The sequence below is a fragment of the Cervus canadensis genome, chromosome 5 (assembly GCF_019320065.1).
Source record: "Cervus canadensis isolate Bull #8, Minnesota chromosome 5, ASM1932006v1, whole genome shotgun sequence".
Classification (NCBI taxonomy): domain Eukaryota; kingdom Metazoa; phylum Chordata; class Mammalia; order Artiodactyla; family Cervidae; genus Cervus; species Cervus canadensis.
Window position 1 is genome coordinate 33647043 of NC_057390.1, and position 21496 is coordinate 33668538.

The following is a 21496-nucleotide window of genomic DNA, read 5'->3' on the forward strand; positions in this document are numbered from 1 at the left end:
GCTTGAATTAGTTTTCATATTTTAATCAGACTATGGGAATGGAACAGAAAGAATCAGTTGGTTAAATTAACCAAATAGACTTTACAGTTAGAAACTTTTTCATACATTAAAAAAAATATACATGTATATATTAAGGTCTACCTTATAGGGTGGTTAAAAGAATTGAAATAAGAGAACTGAAATCCCAAAATATTTGATGCAGAGTACCATATACAACAATAAATGTTATTTTCCATCTGATTTCTTATACAGAATCAAATGAATATTTCTAGTCTTGAAAATATTCAATATAAATTAGATATATAGTGTGTAGCAAATGAAATACTTGAATACATTTTATTGGGCTATAACAGTGGAGATAGTCTGAAATTGTATCACAAGTTTTCAAAATTCATATATGCTATCTATTATTTTTTTTCACACATAAGAATAACAATGAAAAATAAAAGAGAAATAGGGAGAACAGAAGTCTAAAGGCTAGGTTGAGTACATTTCATGCCATATTATATAATTTAATGCTTTTTTTAATTAAAGGATTTAAGTTGCTGGGCAATAATTTTTAAAAATGCACTAAACCTAATATTATTGCTATTGAAAGCTTGAATAAATGAATACTGTAAAAATATTGAATTTAAACATATATATTTATTTCTGTATTTTTTTCCAGTCCTCTTTAAATTATTTGCTCAAAAGAAATTCCTATCAAGATCTATTTAGGACATAGCATTTTTAAGTGTCTAAAACCAAAATGCTAAGATTTGTTCAATTGTTTATATCATTAACTATGTGGTGCACTTACTTTATCCCAAATGTCTCCTCAATCTTTCCAAATTTTTGGAAAAGAATCATATATAAAGAAAAAAAAGAAGTATTCTGATCTTGGAAGTAATAAATTAAATCAGTATGCAAAGGATTATATTATAGTATTTCATAAAGAACAGTGACCAAGACAGCCTTAATATTCCCATATGACTAAATTTTAGAGACAGCTTTCTTACTATGAGTCCTTGACAACCCTTGTCCTCGAGCATTTACTTGCCACTGTAAATTCTTTCTCTACCCCTTTGAAGTATAATTTTCTTTTTCCCCCAATGTCTTTGCCAGTTTTGTAGGAGAGGAGTATCTTTCTCCAGGACCTGGAAGCCATCCCTTCAAAATGTAATCTTCAAAAAAGACAGGACCCCTTTCCTTGGTCTCTGTGGGATGATAGAAGCTTGACTTAGATGAGAGCCAGTTAGCAAACACTGATGGCTTATTCACATTGGTCAACTCCCCCACCTAAAGTTCTGCAGTACTTCCCCACTAGCTCATCCCTGTGCTTAAAATTCCTTCACGGTAAAGAGTCTGTCTGCAATGCGGGAGACCTGGATATGATCCCTGGGCTGGGAAGATCCTTTGGAGAAGGAAATAACAACCCACTCCAGTATTCTTGCCTAGAGAATTCCAGGCAAGAGCTTGGTGGGCTATAGTTCTTGGGGTCACAAAGAGTTGGACACGACCGAGTGACTAAATTTTGCTTCAAAATTGTTGAGACCAGTCTCTCTCCCCTATTGCAATAATCTAGACAATATTCCAGTAGTCATGAAAAAACCTTGTTCTATCCTATGCAGTTTTTCTTTGATAACAGTAATAACTCCTTCCTGGACTAGATTAAATGCAGCCCTAATTAATGGCAGGAAAATATACAAGAATACTTTTTGAAGCTTTTAAACTCTTTATAGGGAAGTCACAAACTGAAATAACTTTTAAGATCACCGAAAATGTCAGATGATATCTGCTCCATACTAAAATAAGACAAAAAGCACTTAAATTTGGGAGTCCTTATTAAAAAAAAAAATTGAAAGTGACATCATTTGCTTCAGAGTGACTCACATTTCATGAAGCAGCCAAAGAAAATTAAATTTACTTGAAGCCACCCAAATGCTGTTTCACTGTATCAGTGTGTGGCAGAAATAATACTATGGCACATAAATCCATTTTCTATTTTAGAAAGACAAGGCTTCTGTAATGAAATGAAGTGCAGAGAGCAGCATTATCATATATTGTCATTGAAATATATTTCCCTGGTGGTTTTGCCCACAAAAGTATGAAGTTGAGATGGAGAATAAAACAGGTAATACTGTAGACAGAAGGTTAGTGAGCATGCATTATCTAAAATGTGTGACTTGCTTAAACAAACAGTTAGTTTTCTGATTGATGGGAATTAAGATTAGATCTTTAGAAGTCCTAAATTTAAGGTGATGTAAGTCTGAAAGCATCAGAGATTCATATCAGCTTTACTGTTCCAATCTACTGATAAGATAAGATGCAATAAGTACATGAAGATAAGATGAGTCTTGCTTTTGCTGGGGGAAAAAAAAAAGAACTAAAGAAAGATCCTATATTTCAGGGTAGTGGAGTGGGAGGTGGACCAACCTCTCTCATTTCTGTAAGAAAATTAAAAATTCTGTGATGCTGTCTAAATTGGTTTGATACTGTTGAGGAACAATTAGAATTGGTGAGACATGATCAGTACCCACTTTATGTTTTTTCTTTCTTCCAGGAAAGTCAAAACAATGTACATTTTATCCAAAGCCTAAATAAGTAAATAAAAAAATTTTTTTCCAGATGTTTTTAAAAGATACACCATTTTTAAAATTTTTCTTCAGCTTTTTGAAAATAAAAGATATCAAGTTTAGGGTCCTACTGGAGAGCTATTTTTAGTGAAAAGATGAATTTTAGAAATAGAATAACTTGTTCAGTTTCTTAGTACTGATTAACTAAAAAGGCAATTGTTTCTCTAAAAAAAATCTATATATCACCTATATATCTCTCCATTCATTTAGCTATACACCTATCACATCTCAGTTTAATATCTATTATCTTCATATAGAGGATGGATACTTAGTAGCTGGCATAGTGTCTGACACCTAACAGATATACACACATACAACAAGAAATTATATTTCAACCTAAAATTTATTTTACTTTGTCATTTATTCTGGCCAAATATAAAGATTTAGTATGTCTCAAAGAATACTGTGTTCATCTTCTCAAAAACTAGTAGGACAAAATTGAATGGAAATGCCAAGAGAACCGTGAGCCATTGTGCAGAAGAAAAGCTGGGGTATTTCTTGCTGTTGGCTATGCGCTCACCGACTGGGTAGAACTTCTCTGGGAAAACATGTACAACAGGTCTTAGATCACCCACTTTCATTAGAAAAATAACGTTGTTTTGATAGCTTATGGTGAACGATGTTGGATTCATGATCTCTGAAGAAGAAGATTTAGCCTCAGGACCAGAGACCAGGCTTGACCACTCAGGGCTCTTGTGTGGCAGAAGTTTATTTACAGTGAAAAGAGACAGAGAAAGCTTCTGACACAGACATCAGACTGGTGGAGAGTGACCCAGTCTTAGCAAAAGAGCTATATACTTTTTTAATTGGTTATTACAATTAGTCAAAAGAATGTCTCAAGGTTCTAAAGATCTTACCAGACCCACTCCCCTAATTTACACTTTAAGATAACAGTCAGAAGGTTTTCAAGAAGGAGAACCTGTCCTCAAGCAGGATACATTGTTGTTATATAATCCTTAGTACAGAGTTTAAACTGAGTTGTTTTATTGTATCATCATCAGTTCTGGGCTTAAAGAAAAAGTTTTCTGTGACTAAGACTAAGGAATGTAGAGAAAAAAAAAGATGTTTGTCCTTTTTTCCTCTTTGAGAATTCCAGACCCTATCTGCTCTTCAAGAACCTCCTCAGGTTTCGTCCATCTCATTAGAACTGATTCAACTGGAGCCCATTACACAGAGTGAAGTAAGCCAGAAAGATAAAGAACAGTACAGCATACTAACACATATATATGGAATTTAGAAAGATGGTAATGATAACCCTATATGCAAAACAGAAAAAGAGACACAGAAGTACAGAACAGACTTTTGGACTCTGTGGGAGAAGGCGAGGGTGGGATGTTTCGAAAGAACAGCATGTATATTATCTATGGTGAAACAGATCACCAGCCCAGGTGGGATGCATGAGACAAGTGCTCCGGCCTGGTGCACTGGGAAGACCCAGAGGAATTGGGTGGAGAGGGAGGTGGGAGGGGGGATCGGGATGGGGAATACATGTAACTCCATGGCTGATTCATGTCAATGTATGACAAAACCCACTGAAATGTTGTGAAGTAATTAGCCTCCAACTAATAAAGAAAAAAAGGAAAAAAAAAAAAAAAAAGAACCTCCTCAGGGACCCAGGACTTCTTATCAACCTACCTAGAAATTGACTCTCTCAGTTTCTGACAAAGAAAAGAATACATGAATATTATGTGGGCTTCCCTGATGGTTCAGACTCTAAAGAATCTGCCAGCAATGCAGGAGACACAGGTTTGACTCCTGGGTCAGTTAGATCCCCTGGAGGAGGAAATGGCTACCCACTCCAGCATTCTTGCCTAGAGAATTCCATGGACATGGGAGCCTGGTGGGCTACAGTCCATGGAGTCTTGAAGAGTCAGACATGACTGAGTGACTAACACTTTGACTTAATTTAGTCTTTATATCTTCATGAGAACTGAAGATGAACATCTTTAGGTACTCTAAGAAAGAAACTTGTAATTAATTTATCATTTCTATTTTAAAAAATTAAGTATATTATCTTAAAGGAATGAGGCAATATTCAGATTATTTCTATAAATCATGACCATTAATAAATATCTCTTCTTTTTTTTCAATTGGTCTTTACACAAGGGTCATATCTCCTTGGACTTTATGCAAGAGGGCTAGGATTTAACTTTTCTTAGAGTAATTACTAAGTTGTTAAGTGAAGAACACTTAAGTAGAAAATAACAGAAAATAACAAAATCTATGTTTTTAAAACCAAAACAAAATCTGTTGTTGTTCAGTTGCTCAGTTGTTTCCGACTCTTTGTGACCCCGTGGATGCAGCACACCAGGCTTCCCTGTCCATCACCAACTCCCGGACATTGCTCAAATTCATGCCCATCAAGTCGGTGATACCATCCAACCATCTCATCCTCTGTCATCCCCTTCTCCCACCTTCAATCTTTCCCAGCATCAGGCTCTTTTCCAGTGAGTTGGCTTTTCACATCAGGTGGCCAAAATATTGGAACTTCAACTTTAGCACCAGTCTTCCAATGGGTATTTGTCATTTCCAGGTTATAGGAAGGAGTATCTTTAGTTTTAATTAGGCAACTCCAGATGGACTCCTGGATGGCTCTTGGGTGAGGGCTGATCACAGGGAAAACCAAGCTGTAGTTAGAGACTTGGAATTTTTAGTCCCCCTCCACCATTTTCTTGAAAAGGGAGACGGGCAGAAAATTGAGTTAATGATCAATCACGCATATGTGATGAAGCCTCTACAAAATTCCAAAAGTGTGTGCCCTTCTGTAATCCTCATATCTCTTTCATCTTGCCTCTCACCTGATATCCTTTGTAATATTATTTAATAAACTAGTAAGTGTGTTTCTCTGAGTTCTGGGAACCACTCTAACAAATTAACAGAATCCAAGGTCAGGGGATGGCAAATTTAACTCAAATGACCATTATATCTACAACTAAGGGCAAGAATCCCTTAGAAGAAATGGAATAACCCTCTTAATCAACAAAAGAGTCTGAAAGGAAGTTCTTGGGTGCAGTCTCAAAAACTACAGAATGATCTCTGTTCATTTCTAAGGCAAATCATTCAATATCAAAATCGTCCAAGTCTATTCCCCAACCAGTAATGCTGAAGAAGTGAAGTTGAATGGTTCTATGAAGACCTACAAGACCTTCTAGAACTAAGATGTTGTTTTCATTATAGGGGACTGGAATGCAAAAGTAGGAAGTCAAGAGATACCTGGAGTAAAAGGCAAATTTTGCCTTGGAGTACAAGATGAAGCAGGGCAAAGGCTAATGGAGTTTTGCCCAGAGGATGCACTAGTCATAGAAAACACCCTCTTCCAACAACACAAGAGAACACTTTACACATGGACATCACCAGATGGTCAATACTGAAATCAAATTGATTATATTCTTTGCAGTCAAAGATGGAGAAGCTCTATACAGTCAACAAAAACAAGACTGGGAGCTTACTGTAGCTCAGATCATGAACTCCATATCACCAAATTCAGACTTAAATTGAAGAAAGTAGGGAAAAGCACTAGACCATCTAGGTATGACCTAAATCAAACACCTTGCAATTATAGAATGAAGTGACAAATAGATTCAAGGGATTAGGTCTGATAAAGTCCCTGAAGAACTTTGGATGGAGGTTAGTAACATTATACAGGAGGAAGTGTCAACAACATCCTCAAGAGAATGAAATGCAAAAGGAAAAATGATTGTCTGAGGAGGACTTACAAATAGCTGAGAAAAGAAGAGAAGCAAAAGGCAAAGGAGAAAAGGAAAGATATACCCATTTGAATGCAGAGTTCCAAAGAACAGCTAGGAGAGATAAGAAAGCCTTCCTCAGTGATCAACGCAAAGAAATGGAGAAAAACAATAGAATGGGAAAGACTAGAGATTTCTTCAAGAAAATCAGAGATACCAAGGGAAAATTTCATGCAAAGATGAGCACAATAAAGGACAGAAATGGTATGGACCTAACAGAAGCAGAAGATATGAAGAAGAGGTGACAAGAATACACAGAAGAACTATACAAAACAGATTTTCATGAACCAGATAACCACAATGGTGTGATCACTTACCTAGACCCAGACACACTGGAATGAGAAGTCAAGTGGGCCTTAGGAAGCATCACTATGAACAAAGCTAGTGGAAGTGATGGAATTCCAGTTGAGCTACTTCAAATCCTAAAAGATGACGCTATTAAAGTGCTGTACTCAATATGCCAGAAAATTTAGAAAAAGCAGCAGTGATCATAGGACTGGAAAAGGTCAGTTTTCATTCCAATCCTAAAGAAAGGCAATGACAAAGAATGTTCAAACTACCACACAATTGCACCCAGCTCACACACTAGCAAGGTAATCCTCAAAATTCTCTAAGCAAGGCTTCAAAATTACATGAACTATAAACTTCCAGATGTTCAAGCTGAATTTAGAAAAGGCAGAGGAACCAGAGATCAAATTGCCAACATCCATTGGATCATCAAAAAAGCAAGAGCGTTCTAGAAAAAAACATCTAGTTTTGCTTTATTGACTATACCAAAGCCTTTGACTGTGTTCAGTTCAGTTCAATTGCTCAGTCGTGTCCGACGCTTTGCGACCCCACAGGCCACAGCACACCAGGCCTCCCTGTCCACCACCAACTCCCAGAGTTTACTCAAAATCATGTCCACTGAGTCGGTGATGCCATCCAACCATCTCATTCTCTGTCATCTGCTTCTCCTCCTGCCTTCAATCTTTCCCAGCATCAGGATCTTTTCAAAAGAGTCAGCTCTTCATATCAGGTGGCCAAAGTTTTGGAGTTTCAGCTTCAGCACCGGTCCTTCCAATGAACACCCAGGTCTAATTTCCTTTAGGATGGACTGGTTGGATCTCCTTGCAGTCCAAGGGACTCTCAAGAGTCTTCCCCAACACCACAGTTCAAAAGCATCAATTCTTCAGCGCTCATCTTTCTTTATAGTCCAACTCTCATATCCATACATGACCACTGGAAAAACCATAGCCTTGACTAGATGGACCTTTGTTAGCAAAGTAATGACTCTGCTTTTTAAAATGTTGTCTAGGTTGGTCATAACTTTCCCTCCAAGGAGTAAGTGTCTTCTAGTTTCATGGCTGCAGTCACCATCTACAGTGATTTTGAAGCCCCAAAAAATGAAGTCAGCCACTATTTCCACTGTTTCCCCATCTATTTGCCATGAAGTGATGGGATTGTATGCCATGATCTAAGTTTTCTGAATGTTGAGCTTTAAGCCAACTTTTTCACTCTCCTTTTTCACTTTCATCAAGAGTCTCTTTAGTTCCTCAAGGATGGTGTCATCTGCATATGTGAGGTTATTGATATTTCTCCTGGCAGTATTGATTCCAGCTTGTGGTTCATCCAGCCCAGTGTTTCTCATGATGTACTCTGCATATAAGTTAAATAAGCAGAGTTTCAATATAATTGCTGCTTCGTGACCTGCATACAGATGTCTCAAGAGGCAGGTCAGGTGGTCTGGTATTCCCATCTCTTTCAGAATTTTCCACAGTTTATTGTGATCCACACAATCACAGGCTTTGGCATAGTCAATAAAGCAGAAGTAGGTGTTTTTATGGAACTCTCTTGCTTTTTTGATGATCCAGTGGATGTTGGCAATTTGATCTCTTGTTACTCTGCCTTTTCTAAAACTAGCTTGAACATCTGGAAGCTCACGGTTCACATATTGCTGAAGCCTGGCTTGGAGAATTTTGAGCATTACTTTACTAGCATGTGAGATGAGTGCAATTTTGTGGTAGTTTGAGCATTATTTGGCACTGCTTTTCTTTGGGGTTTGACTGTGTGGATCACAAAAAACTGCGAGAGTTCAAGAGATGGAAATAACCAAACCACCTGACCTACCTCCTGAGAATTCTGTTTGCAGGTCAAGAAGCAACAGTTAGAATCGGACATGGAATTACAGACTGGTTCCAATTTGGGAAAGGAGTATGTCAAGGCTGTATATTGTCACCTTTCTTATTTAACTTATATGCAGAGTACATCATGAGAAATGCCAGGCTGGATGAACCACAAGCTGGAATCGAGATTGCCAGGAGAAAAATGTATAACCTCAGATACTGATGACACCATACTATGGCAGAAAGCAAAGAAGAACTAAAGAGCCTTTTGAAACTGAAAGAGGAGAGTGAAAAAGTTGGCTTAAAATTCAACATTCAGAAAACTAAGATCATGGAATCCAGTCCCATCATTTCATGGCAAATAGATGGGGAAACAACGGAAACAGTAAGAGACTTTATATTCTTGGGCTCTAAAATCACTGCAGCTGTGAAATTAAAAGACACTTGCTCCTTGGTGAAAAGCTATGACCAACCTAGACAGCATATTAAAAAACAGAGACATTACTTTGCCAACAAAGGTCCGTCCAGTCAAAGCCATGGTTTTTCCAGTAGTCATGTATGGATGTGAGAGTCGGACTGTAAACAAAACTGAGTGCCAAAAATTGTGCTTTTGAACTGTGGTTCTGAGGGTCCCTTGGACTGCAAGCAAATCAAGCCAGTCCATCCTAAAGGAAATCAGTCCTGAATATTCACTGGAAGGAATGATGCTGAAGCTGAAACTCCAAAACTTTGGCCACCTGATATAAAGAACTGACTCACTGGCAAAGACCCTGATGCTGGGAAAGATTGAGAGTATGAGGTGAAGGGGACGACAGAGGATGAGGTGGTTGAATGGCATCATCGACTTGATGGACATGAGTCTGAGCAAGGTCTGGGAGTTGATTATGGACAGGGAAGCCTGGTGTGCTGCATCCATGGTGTCACAAAGTGTAGGACACAACTGAGAGACCGAACTGAACTGACTGAAGGTCCTTGAAATCTCTGATCTTTAGCTAACTGGTCAGAAGCATGGGTGATAACCTGGGTTTTTGACTGGCATCTGAAATGTGTGGAGGGGATGAGGGGTCAGACTTGTAAGATTGAGTGTTAACTTGTGGAATCTGACAGTATCTCTAGGCAGATAGCATTAGAATTGAGTTAAATAATATGGGCTTCCTCAGTGGCTCAGACAGTAAAGATTCTGCCAGCAATGCAGGAGATCTGGGTTCAGTCCTTGGGTCAGGAATTTCCCCTGGAGAAGGAAATGGCTACCCACTCCAGTATTCTTGCCTGGAAAAATCCTATGGGCTGAGGGGCCTGGCAGGCTACAGTTTATGGGATCACAAAGAGTTGGACACTACTAAGCCATAACACACAAATATGGGACACTTGGCTGCCATTACAGAGAATCGCTTACTGTAGGGGAAAACCTTCACATATTTATTGACCAGAAGTGTCAGAAGTGAAGGGTTCTGTTAGAATAGCAAAGGAGACTCACAGGAAGGAAATACAGAGTAAGGAAGAACTGGGTTTTTCCCCACTAAAGAAGGAAAGCTAAATTTTCCCTTTAAAGATAGGGACAGAGTTCAAAGAATTTCTCTTAATTATTGTGATCTTTTCCTTGTTTGTTAACAGCTTCATGGGGATAAAATTCACATGATATACAATTCACCCATTTAAAATGTACAAGTCAGTTTTTTTTTACTGTATTGGAAGACATTGTATAGCCATCCCTATAGTCATTTATAGAATGTTTTCTACACTTAAAAGAAACCCCAAACACACCAGCAGTGACTTCATCTCCTTTTACCCCTTTATGTCTAGAGAACAATAAATCTAATTTTTGTCTCTTTATATTTGTATATTCTGGATATTTCATATAAATAAAATCTTACAATAATGTAGCCTTTTGTGTTTGCTTAGCAAAATGTATTTTACTTAACAAAATGCATCCACAGTTCATCCATTTGCAGCATATGTCAACACTCTACTCCTTTTATTTTGCTGAATAATATTTCATTTATGTGCCTGCAGTATTTTATTTATCCATTCACCAGTTGAAAGACATTTGAATTTTTTCTGCTTTTAGCTATTATGACCATTTTTCTTTTGATATTCATACACAAGTTTTTGGGTAGACATATGCTTTTATTTGTCTTGAAAATATACCTAGGAGTAGAACTGCTAGGATGTATGGTAACTTCTTCAGTTTAACCAACTGAAAACCTAAGACTATTTCCCTGGGTGACTGCACAATTTTCCATCATCAAAATTACATGAATGTTGAAATTTCTCCATATCCTCATCAACATTTGCTATTAAATGTGTTTTTATTTATAGCCTTATTAGTGTTTGTGATGTGGTGTCTTAACATGGCTTTGATTTTTGTTTCTCTAATGACTAATAATTTTGAGTATGTTTTAATGTATCTCTTGGTCAGTTGTTCATTATCCCTAGAAAATATCTATTTGTATCTTGTACCCATTTATTTCATGGCTGCAGCCACCACCTGCAGTGATTTTGGAGTCCCAAAAAATAGTGTCTCACTGTTTCCATTATTTCCCCATCTATTTGCCATGAAGTGATGAGATGATCTTGATGCTATGACCTTAGTTTTCTGACTGTAGAGTTTTAAGCCAACTTTTTCACTTTCCTCTCAGTTTCATCAAGAGGCTCTTTAGTTCTTCTTTGCTTTCTGCCATAAGTGTGGTGTCATCCACATATCTGAGGTTATTGTTATTTCTCTCAACAATCTTGATTCCAGCTTGTGCTTCATCCAGCCTGGCGTTTTGCATGATGTACTTTGCATATAAGTTAAATAAACAGAGTGATGATATATAGCCTTGACATATTCCTTTCCCAATTTGGAACCAGTCTTTTGTTCCATGTCCAATTCTTACTGTTGCTTTTCTCAGAAGGCAGGTAAGGTGGTCTGGTATGCCCATCTATTTTGAATTTTTCACATTTTGTTGTGATCCACACAGTCAAATGTTTTGGTGTAGTCAATAAAATAGAAGGCATACTAGAGGCATACATTTATCCTTTTGCATGTAGATAAACATTTGTCCCTCTACCATTCAGTGAAAATATTATTATTTTTTCATTAAATTGTTTTGGAAAACTTTTCATCAGTTAACCAATAACTGTAAGAGTTTGTTTTTGAACTCCAAATTCTATTTTATTAATTTATATTTTTATCCTATGCTAGCATCACACTATCTTGATAATTATATCTTTAAGATAAGTTCTTGAAATCAAGATGTGTGAATCATCCAACTTCGTTCTTCTTTTAAAATATTCTTTAACTATTACTTCTTTACATTTGCATATAAGTTTAGGACCACTTATTTATTTTTTCAAAAGGATAGATAAGATTTTGACAGGGATTTTATTGAATCCATAAATTATTTTGAGGACTATTGCTATTTTAACAATGTTAAGTCTTCTTATGAGTATTGTTGGAAATATCTTTGAGGTAGCTTCCAATTTACTTAGGTCTTCTTTTATTTGTTCACCAGTGTTTCAGGCTTCTTGTTACATAATTTTACATTTTTGGTTAAATTTATATTTAGACATTTCATTCTATTTTATGCTATAGTACTAAAATGGAATAATTTTTATTTCATTTAAAAAAGATTTTAATTTTATTTGTTTTGCTCATATTAATTGAAATATTTAAAAATTCATTTATGATTCATTACTACCCTGTGGAAATATAGTTGATGTTTTCTTTGATCTTATAACCTGCCACATTGCTGAACTGTTACATAAGTTCTAGTAGTATTTAGTTGCCAAACAGATATTAATCTTTTTTCAATTTATTGAGACTTGATTTATCATCTAACTTATGGTGCATTTGAGATGAAAGTGTGTCCTACTGCTGTTGTATGAGGTGTTCTTAAATGTCTTCAGGTCTAAATGGTTTATGCTGCTATTTACATATTCTATTTCTTGATTAACCTTCAACATAGTGGCTCCATCCTTGCTAGTGTTGAAATCACAACTATTTCAACACTAGTTTTGAAATCTCAACTGTTATCTTTGATTATATATTTCTTCTCCCAAAGATATTCATTTTTGCTCCATGTATTTTGAAGTGCTTCTTTTTAGGTCCGTAAGTTTATAATTGTTTTGTCTTCCTAATTTTTTAAACACTTAATCATTATAAAATGTCCCACTTTATTTGTAGTAATACTTTTCATCATAAACTCCATTTTGTCTGATGTCGATATAGCCATATTAGCTGTCATATGGTTGCTGTTTGTATGCATATATCACACAGTTTGACTCCTGTAGAAAGCAGACATGTGGACAGATGCACATGACATGTTGTTTACTTGTATCTCAGTTCTCAAATTACAGTCTCTGCCTTTTGATACGGATGATTTTGTCTGCCATTTTGGTGTTTGTTTTCTACTATCACATCTTTTTTCTTCTCTTCTTCCTACTCCTTTTTTTTTTTTTTCATTAATTGAATGGGATCAGAGTTGTTAATCCTAAACTTAGTTGGATTAATTTATGCCTAAATCTGTTGAATATTAAATTTTATACCATAATTACTTAACTTAAACAAAGAATTCACTAACCAAAAGTATCTGAAGAATACATTGCCTACAAAGAAACATCCTAATAAATCCTTAAAGGTTAGTTCAAAATATGCATAATTCAGAATATAACTATTCAAAAGCCCACTGCACATAAGATTATATATATACATATATCATTGTGCACATTTTATAATAGGATATTTACTGTGTTGTCAAAGTTTATTCAGTGCTTTCCTTATTGTCATAGAATACATCTATTATGGAAAAAATAGATGAATAAATAAAATAAATATCTAGAGGTAGCATGGTTTATCAGTTTTAATTGTACTTAGAATCTATTACGCACTATATAAAAATATAAGATGTCTTCTGTGCTGAAATGATTGTTTTATTACATCTTTCATTTGGATTACTTTAGAGTGATGTCTCAATTATACTTTGGTTCAATGAATATTTATCTTGTCCCAGGGTTAAATTTACTTAGATTCTAAAAATGTATAGACTTAATTTATTTCATTTCTGAAAAAGTATAGATTTAGTTTCTAAGCATAAAAAGAACTGAGTTTTCAAGCATTTTATTTTTAGACTATAATGAAATGTGTAGAAACACTGCCCACATATAGAGAGAAATGTAAACAACCTATCCTTTCTAAGATCACACATTTTTTTTCTCTCTTTAGTTTCATATATTGAAACTGTTGGAAAATGAAGCTTTTTGGATCACATTAACCCTATTTAGCACTGCTATGAGATGATTATGAATTCTCCTGAAATGTAAGTGGAGCAATTGACCAATATCTCTAATTATTTTTCAACCAATATTGATCAATTTTGAAACAAAAGTTTTTAATTTACTTTCTGTGTTCCACAGTATAGACATTCTCTTAGATAGGTCTAGCAATTTTCTTGTTAAACCTACTTTTTCATATCATTTTTGAGTATTATAAATGGAATCTTTCCACCATTGCATTTATAAGAGGTTACAATTTTATATAAAATATTTCTTATTTTTAAATTTTAATTGTGTTGTCAGTCACTTTATTGAATGCTCTTATTTATTATTTTGATTGGATTTTCTGAGAATGTAATGATATCAGTAGTAAATATAGGTACATTTATTCCTTCCCTAAATGTAACTTTTTATTCTAATGTCTTTATGCATTGTCTAAAACTTCTTAAAGAAAACATTAATGGTAGTGATAAAAGTTCTTTTTCTTTCTTACTAATTTACTTCAGAATGATTAGGCATTTTACCCCAAATCAAGAATTTAGAGATTGTTTACAGAATGAGCGAAGTCATGTTAATTAAATGTTCTCATATTTCTATTTGTGTGGGGCTTAATTTTTAGTCAGAAACAATTTTGCTTTTTATTTTCTAGTTCTTTTTGAAGATATCTCTCGAGATGGTTTTTGTTTTTTGTTCTTTAATGTTTTTTGTTCTTTAATTTATTAATATTTTGAATTAAAGTAATAAATTTCTTATCATTGGTCTCTTTACTCCAATAATAACACTGCTTGGTAATATTTTAATAATGCTGAACTGTACGTTATTTAGGTTTTTAAAAGTTACATGTAGGTGTTGTCTTTGCCACTTTTCTTGTTATTTTTCTGGAATTATTTTCTTTCTATAAGCTGGAAACGTGTTAAATAGTGAATGTGTAAGTCACGTCCGACTCTTTGCCACCCAATGGACTGTAGCCTGCCAGGCTTCTCATTCCATGGAATTATCCAGGCCAGAATACTGGAGTGGGTTGCTATTTCTTACTCCAGGGGATCTTCCCAACCCAGGGATCTAACCCATGTCTCTTGCTTCTCCTGTAGTGGTAGGTGGATTCTTTACCACTGAACCACCTAAGAAGTTTATCATAAGCTCAGTTCATAAGTTTATCATAAGTTCAGTTAGTTCAGTTCAGCCACTCAGTCATGTCTGACTCTTTGCAACCCCATGGACTGTAGCACGCTAGGCCTCCCTGTTCATCACCAACTTCCAGAGTTTACTCAAAATCATGTCCACTTGATTGAGTCGATGATGCCATCCAACTATCTCATCCTCTTTCATCCACGTCTCCTCTGACCTTCAATCTTTCCCAGCATCAGGATCTTTTCAAATGAGTCAGCTCTTCATATCAGGTGGCCAAAGTTTTGGAGTTTCAGCTTCAGCACCAGTCCTTCCAATGAACACTCAGGACTGATCTCCTTCAGGATGGACTGGTTGGATCTCCTTGCAATCCAAAGGACTCTCAAGAGTCTTCTCCATCACCACAGTTCAAAAGCATCAATTTTTTGGCGCTCAGCTTTCTTCACAGTCCAACTCTCACATCCATACATGACCACTGGAAAAACCATAGCCTTGACCAGACGGACCTTTGTTGGCAAAGTAATGTCACTGCTTTTTAATATGCTGTCTAGGTTGGTCATAACTTTCCTTCCAAGGAGTAAGTGTCTTTTAATTTCATGGCTGCAGTCACCATCTGCAGTGATTTTGAAGACCCCAAAAATAACATCTGCCACTGTTTCCACTGTTTCCTCATCTATTTGCCATGAAGTGATGAGACTGTGTGTCATGATCTTAGTTTTCCGAATGTTGAGCTTTAAGCCAACTTTTTCACTCTCCTCTTTCACTTTCATCAAGAGGCTCTTTAGTTCTTCACTTTCTGCCATAAGGGTGGTGTCATCTGCATATCTTAGGTTATTGAGAGGTTATAAACAAAGACTGAGAGGAATTGAAGTTCCTGAGATGTTTATGAAACTGTAAGTCACCCAGTGAGTGAGGGAAAGTAGGTGCAATTGCAAGAAGCAAGATTTTAGAGGATTTCAAAATCATATTGGAGTTTAGGCTTTATCCTCTTAGTCCCAGAAGTTCCTTTGCTGTTTTTCACCTGTTTAATGAAAACACATGTGTTTTGATAGATTTTTATGGTGACATTGTAGGGAGAGAAAAAGGAGGCAGATACAGATGGGTACAGTGTTCCAACTGTGAAACACTGATTAGGGCAGTGAGAAATGGAAAGGATGTCCCAAGGGCTATTTTAGAATTAGACTCTCCAGATCACTATGCAATCCCTCAATCACCTTTCTTCCTAATCCACCTTGCTTTGACAGCATTTCAAAGTGCTGCCCTCCTAGGTTCTTTCTGGGGCACATCTTGGATTATGCAGTCTCTTACTCAAAACTAGACATGCTCCTCTGCCATAACTGAAAGAAAAATAATCCTGTCTTCTTACCTTGACATTTAAGAGCCATAGTGATCGAACCCCATTATCTTTCCAGATTCATTACATTTGTATATTTACTTTGTATTTCAGTAACAGTAGCCTCTCTCTTATGAAATAATCATCACAATCAAGGTGTATACCTTAAATATATACAATTTTTGTCAGTTTTATTTCAATAAGACTGGGGAAATAAAATAAATAAAAACTGTTGCATAAAAATGTAACCTCTCTCTCTAATACTATCCTTCATTTCCTACTTTCTCTTGTCTTTGTTCAGCTCAATTAAGTGCTACTAATTATTAAGAACTCAACTCATATGTTATCCCTTTAATAAAGATGCATCAAAGTGCCCAATCAGATGTGTTCTTTTCTAAATTCTCATGGTGTTCTGCTCACATTTTTTTTATGCAATGTTATACTATATATTGTCTCCCACATAGAATCTCTAGATGACATTCCCTATGTCTTCATTTCACTTCCAAATTTCCCAGGGCATCAGTTATAGTGTCTTTCATAGAATAGATGCTTAACATAATTTACTGAATTAGTAAATTACAGTACTTGGTTGTATTCCATTATATTCAGTATCAGGTTCAAGCTTTTAGAGTAGCCTAAAATGCCTTGCCTGACCTGGGGTGTTTGCGCTCCAATATCATCTATAGCCAATTATCTTTTCATTAGCCTACCACAGCAACCTGGTGCCCACCTTGGGACTTTATAATTACTGCTTTCTCTATACAGTAGTATATTCCACTACCAGGTGACTCATCAGCTGCGTCTTCTCATTCAGATCTCAGCTTCCCAGGGAGGCTGTCCCCAACTGTCCTAGCGTTAAACCACCATCATTCCCCCAGTTACACTGTTACGTCAGGTGTTTTATTTATTTATTTATTCTTGGTATCATCATTTAGTAAATTTTATTCTAGGCTTTTAAATTATTATTCATTTTCTTTATCTTTATCGTTCCTAAAAATATAAGCTCTACTAGAAGAGATATTGGGTCTATCTGGGCCACACAAGTATGCCTCAGGACTATAATAGTTTTTAATCTTAGTGCTCACTCTGTGTATGTTTGCTGGATGAGTTACCCATATTATATCATTCAAATTCTTCTTCTAAATGCATAGTAAACTGGAGATGGAAATACATAAAATGATTGAGTAATTTATTCCTGTCAAACTTAGTTTCTCCCAGCTTACCTCAAGGGATCAACTGATCAAATTATTTTAGAGGAATAGCCTATTTTAAGGGTATATGAAATAGCCAATGGGCATAGTGATCAAACCAGAAGTTCCCATTTGCAATCCATCAATGGTGTGAAATCCCCAAATCAATTATCTTTCCATTTGAGAGAACATGCTAACATGACTTGAAAAGCAATCCCAGAAACTGGATTTCACAGCAGGTTAAAATTATATACATTAGCTGTAATATGTTTCTGCAATTGTATTAGTTCTTTCCCATTTCAAGTGTTATGTTATTCTTTTCATTTGGCTTTTTATGTAACTAATTGTAATGTTCTATAAATATTTTAGAATATTCGAATTCTGTAACATTTTGCTTTTTTCACGACTCTTAGATTGTTGAATTACAAATCATATGCAATAACTTGGTCAAATTTAGATAATGTCTGTGATCAATAAATCTTAGAAGAAAAGGTGAAGAAAATCATGTTACTCTTTAATCCCCTGAAAGTTTTTTCTATGAAACCAATAACAAATGTTATTCTTTACTCTTGTCTATTTTAAATTTAAAAATTGCAGTGTGAAATAGGGGGTGCAAATGTTATATTAAGAATCCAAATATTAATATGTAATAATAGTAGATGCTTTTAATGGGCATTGACAATGCTAAACAGTTTGCACACTTTCATTTAATATTTATCACATCCCAATGAATATGTACTTTTATCAATACCCTATTTTCACATGAGGAAACTAAGGCCAAGAGAGGTTTTAATAATTGCCAGTGTCATACAACTAATATTGGAAAATTTTTGTCATTCAGAGTTAGGCTTTTCTTCTTTAAAGTCGATGCTCTTAACTATAGTGAAATTTTATTACAACTGCGCCAGCAAAGAGGAAGAATGCTGCAGTCTTCCAGAGATCCACTGGTGCTTATCCGCAGTTATAGTTATTGGAGAATATTCAAAAAAATCCCACAACTAACCTGTAAGGACAGGCCAAGGGAATAGGGCTCAGTATTATTTTTTTTTTAATAATTTTATTTATTTATTTTTGGCTGTGCTGGGTCAGTATTTGTGGCCCTAGAGCACAGGCTCAGTAGTTGTTGTGCGTGGGCAGAGGAGCTCCACAGCACGTGCAGTCCTCCAGGGATGGGACCCAAGGCTCCTGCATTGGCAGGAGGTTCCTTCCACTGAGCCAACAGCGAAGCCCCAGGGCTAAGTATTCTTTACTGTTCACACTTGGATGACTACAAAATATGTCCCTATATTATGTTTTACACATATTCCTATCTTTACTGTCTATAAAATGTGCACTAATTTCCAAAATTTTATCTAGTCTAACTAACTCAATGCTAAATATACTACTAAAGAGTTTGTGACATAGAAGCTAATTAGTATATGCTAACTAGTGCCAAAGCAAAAAAAATAATATATGTAGCAGGCAGATTCTTTATCATCTGAGCCACCAGGGAAGCCTTAAAAAATATATATATAGGGTCCTCCGCCCGCGCCCGCCGGAGCCTGTTCGCGTCGACTGACCAGAGTCCGCGAATTCAACGCTCCGAGCCCGTCCGGACCGCCCCGATCCCAGTTAGAGACTTCAAATGTGAGTTGCAACTTGCAGAACATGTACAAGTGAAAAAAAATGAATGATCTTGAACTTCCCTGGTGGTCCAGTGGTTAAGAATCTGCCTGCCAATGCAGGAGACATGGGTTTGATCCCTGGTCTGGGGAGATTCCACATGCCACGGAGCAGCTAAGCCCATGCACAACTACTAAGCCTGCTTGCCACAGCTTCTGAAGCCTGTGCACCCTAGAGCCTGTGCTCTGCAATGATCCCCACTCCTCAACTAGAGAAAGCCCTCCTGCAGCAGTGAAGACCCAGCGCAGCCATAAATAAAGAACTTTCTATCCTTTGAAAACACTAAGAATAATGTCCCTGCATCAGTTTTTACTGGAGCCAATCACCTGTCATGCCTGGAACAGGGATCGTACCCAGATCGCCCTTAGCCCCAATAATCACGAAGTCCACATCTATAAGAAGAACGGGGGCCAGTGGGTGAAAGCTCATGAACTCAAGGAACACAATGGACACATCACAGGTATCGACTGGGCTCCCAAGAGTGACCGCATCGTCACTTGCGGGGCTGACCGCAACGCCTACGTCTGGAGTCAGAAGGATGGTGTCTGGAAGCCAACCCTGGTGATCCTGAGAATTAACCGGGCGGCCACTTTTGTCAAGTGGTCCCCGCTAGAGAACAAGTTTGCTGTGGGTAGCGGAGCACGACTCATCTCCGTCTGTTACTTCGAGTCTGAAAATGACTGGTGGGTGAGCAAGCACATTAAAAAGCCCATCCGCTCCACGGTCCTCAGCTTGGATTGGCATCCCAACAACGTCTTGCTGGCCGCGGGATCCTGCGACTTCAAGTGCAGAGTGTTTTCTGCCTACATTAAAGAAGTGGATGAGAAGCCAGCCAGCACGCCCTGGGGCAGCAAGATGCCTTTTGGTCAGCTGATGTCTGAGTTCGGTGGCAGCGGCACCGGCGGCTGGGTGCACTGGGTCAGCTTCTCGGCCAGCGGCAGCCGCCTGGCCTGGGTAAGCCACGACAGCACCGTGTCTGTTGCCGACGCCTCAAAAAGCGTGCAGGTCTCAACTCTGAAGACGGAGTTCCTGCCCCTCCTGAGTGTGTCGTTCGTCTCAGAGAACAGCGTCGTGGCTGCTGGCCACGATTGCTGCCCCATGCTCTTTAACTACGACGACCGCGGCTGCTTGACCTTTGTCTCCAAGCTGGACATCCCTAAACAGAGCATCCAGCGCAACATGTCGGCCATGGAGCGCTTCCGCAACATGGACAAGCGGGCCACGACCGAGGACCGCAACACGGCGCTGGAGACGCTACACCAGAACAGCATCACCCAAGTGTCTATTTATGAGGTGGACAAGCAAGATTGTCGCAAATTTTGCACTACTGGCATCGACGGAGCCATGACCATTTGGGATTTCAAGACCTTAGAGTCTTCCATCCAGGGTCTTCGGATAATGTGAAGCTGAGCGAGCCTCCAGACCCAGCATGAGGACGGACTGGCTGCGCCGGGGCAGCTCCGCCATTCGCACGGGGAGGGGAGCCCGCCGCCAGCAAACACTGAAGACGCACATGGCGCAAACCTCCTTGTGTGTTTCGTTTGAACATAATTGGTGAAAGTGTTGGTTTTTTTAAAGCAGCAGTGATTTGGGTTTTGTTTGGGGGGTTGTTTTGTTTTGTTTGCAATTTCATTCCATTCTTGACCAAAGCTTCTCTTTAAGTAGTTTATTATGGAACGTTGTCAACACTAACTTAAAGGAAGGGGTGGGGAGGTATGTAAATTGTCTGCTGAAAAAAATTAAATAAAAACACTGAATATGTTTTAAAAAATATATATATATATATATACATGTATACATATATGTATGTACATACACATATATGTATGTATGTATATAGTGTGTGTGCAAAAAGATTACTTAAAATTAATTACAACAATGAAATCTCAATATTACAATTTTCTTTTTACAAAGGTAAGCAACAGCTACATTAACATAGGCTTCATTGAAAACAGGTGAAATACAAGAGAAACAGATAACAAATGATGCAACTGAAAGAAAGAATTTACTTCCCACTGAGGTAAAATGCTTTTGAACTGTGGTGTTGGAGAAGACTCTTGAGAGTCCCTTGGACTGCAAGGAGGTCCAACCAGAGCATCCTAAAGGAGATCAGTCCTGGGTATTCATTGGAAGGACTGATGCTGAAGCTGAAACTCCAGTACTTTGGTCACCTGATGCAGAGAGTTGACTCATTGGAAAAGACCCTGATTCTGGGAGGGATTGGGGGCCGGAGGAGAAGGGGACAACAGAGGATGAGATGGCTGGATGGCATCACCGACTCGATGGATATGAGTTTGAGTAAACTCCGGGAGTTGGTGATGGACAGGGAGGCCTGGCTTGCTGCTATTCATGGGGTCACAAAGAGTCGGACACAACTGAGCGACTGAACTGAACTGAGGTAAAAAGAGAAGCCTCCCACCACGTGATGTTTTAGCTAGGGCTGAAAAGGCCATTTCAGAGA

The 21496-nt window shown here is 37.4% G+C and overlaps 1 protein-coding gene across 1 annotated transcript; it reads left to right on the forward strand.

Annotated features, from left to right (window-relative positions):
• Positions 1–19351: 19351 nt before the first annotated feature.
• LOC122441667 (actin-related protein 2/3 complex subunit 1A-like) lies at positions 19352–20798 on the forward strand. Its single transcript, XM_043468552.1, is given in 2 exon segments — positions 19352–19387; positions 19390–20798. Coding segments are annotated over 2 exon segments (1071 nt in total). The 5' UTR covers positions 19352–19366; the 3' UTR covers positions 20440–20798.
• Positions 20799–21496: the final 698 nt, after the last annotated feature.